General features: G+C 43.9%; 1 protein-coding gene across 1 annotated transcript; it reads right to left on the bottom strand.

Moving 5' to 3' along the window:
- Window positions 1–887: 887 nt before the first annotated feature.
- Window positions 888–1,463, bottom strand: ARL14 (ADP-ribosylation factor-like 14). Its single transcript, XM_009072094.1, has one exon. The coding sequence runs from the start codon at window positions 1,461–1,463 to the stop codon at window positions 888–890; it is 576 nt and encodes a 191-aa protein (XP_009070342.1).
- Between the last annotated feature and the right edge of the window lie 2,635 nt (window positions 1,464–4,098).

Below are 4,098 nucleotides of genomic sequence, written 5' to 3'. Positions count from 1 at the left end.
TTCATTGCTGTGATTCAGAATACTAATTCCCTCCTTCATCAGGAAATCTACACAGAAATTTCCTTTGGAATTTTTTCCTACAGACTTTAGTAATGGGATTAGTTATGTCAAATATAATCTAAATTAACCAGTAACAATATTTCACGTGGCTTCAGTCTAAGCAGGACAGGATCCATCAAGATCTATTAAAAATGACCAAGGAGCCAATTCCCCCATTCCTTTCCCACCTCAAAACCAATGGGATTCAGCACTGGACTGATCCCATGTTGGCCTCCCTCCCTCTGCTCTTGGCTAAGGAGAGCAATCCAGCAGTGAACAAGGAAAGCAAATCCTGGGACAATGAGGATAGAGGCAACACTGGATCCCATCTCCGTCCATGGCTGGATGAGGAGCAGATCCTGTTTGTTAATGTTTGGAGTAATTGTTTCTAGAGTGCAACAATAACCAACATGTTCTCTTGTACATAATTAAGAGTTTAAGCTCTAAAACAGCTCTATTTTTAATAAGAAATACATCCACAGAGCATTTATTACAAAGCAGGACTTTATGGTTGCTCAACACCTTGTCAGAATTACTTGCTTTGAGCGATTTAAACATTTCTCACCTGTCTTGTTTCCAGGTGCTTAAATGCAGAAGCTCAACTCCACCTTTCTCATCAGTCAACTGCCACTTTTGAGCTGAATAACCCCAAATAAATAAAAGACTATAAGAACGTGCTGCAGAGTCACATCTCAGATGCACCTGCAGGTACAATAGTAGAATTGAATATTGTCCAAGTCCTTTATAAATATTTACTTATAAAAGTTCTCCAGAATTTCCAGGTTTAGTCTGTCCAACAAAATGTGTTAACATTCATCAGAATCTGGTGATAGAAGCCCTTAAAGTGTCTAAGTTTCCTTCAAGGTTGTAAAAGTCTCCTTTGATCTGCTGTACTGCTTGGCAAACGTGGTCACTCTCTGGAGAGCTTCTGCCAACCCTTCTCCTGTGAGGGCACAACAGGGCTGTACATACCAATTTCTGTCACTGCAGTACTTCTTCATCTTGAACCTCAGGGTGATCTCCTCAGCGTTCAAAGCTCCAGGCAAATCCTGCTTGTTGGCTAACATGACAACTGGCACATTTTTGATGGATTCATTCTTTAAAATGAGTTCAAATTCTCTCCTTGATTCTTCCAGCCGTCGCTTATCTGAGCTATCCACCACATAGAGCAATGCATCTGTGTCCTCCAGGAAATTGCTCCAGAGCTTCCTCATTTTCTCCTGTCCTCCAACATCCCAAAAGGTCAATGTAAAATCTTTACTGGTTTCAATCATATCAACGTTAAAGCCAATGGTTGGCATTGTTATAAAATGATCTTTATACCTGAACTTGTACAACAGTGTGGATTTTCCTGCAGAATCAAGTCCTAGCATCAGGATATTGGCTTGCTTCACTCTGGAGGGTTTGGTGTGCTGGAGGCCCATTGATGCCGTGGAGCTCTCTAGAAAGCCTCAAGCTGGAATATCCTCAGTGAAGCCAGTTCGTGTCGTTGTCTTTCCCACTCCGTGAGATGAAGCACAAAGAGTCAGGAAGGGGAAGAAGCAGCTTTGCACTATGAAGTCAGTAAAACCTCTGGGCAAATACATGTTGCTTTTATCAAGCTGATAACAGGCAAACAGTGTTTTATGGAGGTGCAGAGCTCTGTGCCAAGCCTGTGGGTGGAACGACAGTGAGTAACGTACCAGTTGGTCACAGGCACAAAGGTTACTCTTCCAACATGTTTGAACAGAGATCCAGACTGACATGACCAGCAACCTGTCTGTACTCCCTAACCCATGGGCCAGGGAAGTGTCTCAGTGCATGCCCAGAGATCAGTCCCTTTGTGCCTGCACCCACATCCAGTTCGGGAGGAAATGCAGTGAGGAGGGGAAATCTTAGGGTTTGTCCAGACTCATCAAACCACAAATTGACAAGGCCCCTGGTTTATCAGTGCACCTTATCTCCCAGGAAAAATCGATCTCAAGTGGTTTCTAATGTGAATCTACACAGGCACATGGGCTCAATCAAAGCATGAGAGAACTCCACTAAAAATGGGCTCTGCTCTAGCTGACTGCGTCAATGACTCCTCCTGTGAAGTTGTAGACTTGGTGAGTTATGCTTGTGTGAACAAGTTTAACTGCACTCTGTGAGGTGGAGACTAAATATAGCCCTTACAATCCAGTCATCGCTGAGGTTCCGCTGCTTGGGATGAAAAATGCCTGTTACATGCATTTTGCTCTTCTCTGTTATTGCTCATTGATCTGCTGTGAAGATTTCGTCCAGAAACTGAACAAAAAGTGGGGAAGTAACTGCGTTTTCATCAAGAGACTTATTTTGTCAGCATTCTGAATATTAGAATAAAACAAGAGGAGATTCATAGATTGGTAAGGGGGTGGGATGGACATTAAAGGTCATCTAGTCCCAACCCCCTGCCCTGGGCAGGGACACCTCCCACCAGAGCAAGTGGTTCAAGGCCTCATCCAACCTGGCTTTGAACACTGCCAGGGTTGGGGCAGCCACAGCCTCCCTGGGCAACCTGTGCCAGTGTCTCACCACCCTCACAGGACAAAACTACAGATAGAAAATTTAGTCTAATATTACTGAATTTGTATTGAGTCTCTTATTTTCTGACAGTGGAAAGACCTACATTGGGCTGGTCTGATGCACACTGAGTACTGCAGTACTAACTTGCCCTTACACCCAGGAAACCCTTTGTCTTTGCTTCAGAAAATACATTATCAGCAAAAAGATGTAAAGGTCTCGTGACCAAAGAAGCTGCTGAGTGGTAGGCTACTCATTTCCATAAGTGGCTCAGATATTACACATGGAGTAAAATAAACCTCAGCCTTGACAAACAAGTTATATTCTGGTTTCTCTTGAAGCTAAAAGGCTTAGAGCAGAACTAATTTGGGGCAGCAGAAGGTGACAGTGATGTGGTCACTGCTGCACATTTTTCAGAGTTAATAACATGTGGAGATTATGTGCAGGATCTTTTTCAGGAGCAGGTCAGGATGTATTAAACCAGGAAAGAGTTTGTGTTTCTTTATGAATAATCTACATGAATGAACGGAAAGATGGAGAGGAAACTGCAAAATACATTGTTAAAACAGCCAAGTGAATCAGAATTCCCTGCAAAACATGGTGCTGTTCTGCAGAGATATGGGTATCTTGAGCAAAGGCAAAGCCTGTCTTCTGTGATGGTGGGGGTGGGTGGGCTGTAATTTGAAGATCACTCACAGTTCTCTGCTGTTTGCTCCAACTGTATTCAGTATTTATGGTTGCAATTTCAGGCACTGGAATGTTTCCCAGGGAGGTGGTGGAGATGTTAAACCTTAAACACCTCCCTTGAGGTGTCTAAGAGGCATCTAAATCTGGTGCTGGAGGATGTGGTTTAGAGGTTACAGTGGTAGTGCTGGTGGATGGTTGGACTTGATGGTCTTCAAGGTCTCTTCCAGCCTTGATGATTCTGTATTCAATTGTTTTCTTACCTCAAGCTGTCACTTCAAAGCAGTGATCAAGCAACACCTGACTTTTGACCAGCTAATTAATGTGAAGGCCAGGACAGAATTAGAGGCCTCTGAGGGCACCAGGGTTTGGCAGTGTCTAACTGTACCAGAACCCACACAAGTTTGGTTCAGGGTAAGATGTCATCCAGAGCCACTTCCAGTAAGAATTCCCTGAGTTGCTTTGGAATTGCTAACGAGGTGAGATCAAACCTGAGCTGTGCCGGTGGCACAGGACAGAATGCAGTGCAGCAGCTTCTGCTGCCAAGTTCTAATGCCACATCTGCACCTGAGCACTGGAAAGGGCAAAACAAGCACCTTTGGTTTGTCCAAAGGTGTGTTTGCTCTGCTGGGCTGGGACTATCTCATCTGTGTAGGGTTTGCCTATACATTCAGTTGCAAAACCCATAGTTATAAACCTGCAACAACTGATTTAGCACCAACTAATCTGAGCTCAAACTCCGCACCGTAACCCTTCGGTAAACCAGGAAGATTTACGGAAACTATGCAGATCCTCATATTGTCCAGACAGGATATTCACCGCGTGCTTTGGCAAAGTTAGGTGATATGATGGATG

This window comes from Acanthisitta chloris, unplaced genomic scaffold, assembly GCF_000695815.1.
Source record: "Acanthisitta chloris isolate BGI_N310 unplaced genomic scaffold, ASM69581v1 scaffold4163, whole genome shotgun sequence".
In the NCBI taxonomy this organism is placed as follows: Eukaryota; Metazoa; Chordata; class Aves; order Passeriformes; family Acanthisittidae; genus Acanthisitta; species Acanthisitta chloris.
This window is presented reverse-complemented; position numbering and strand designations above follow the sequence as displayed.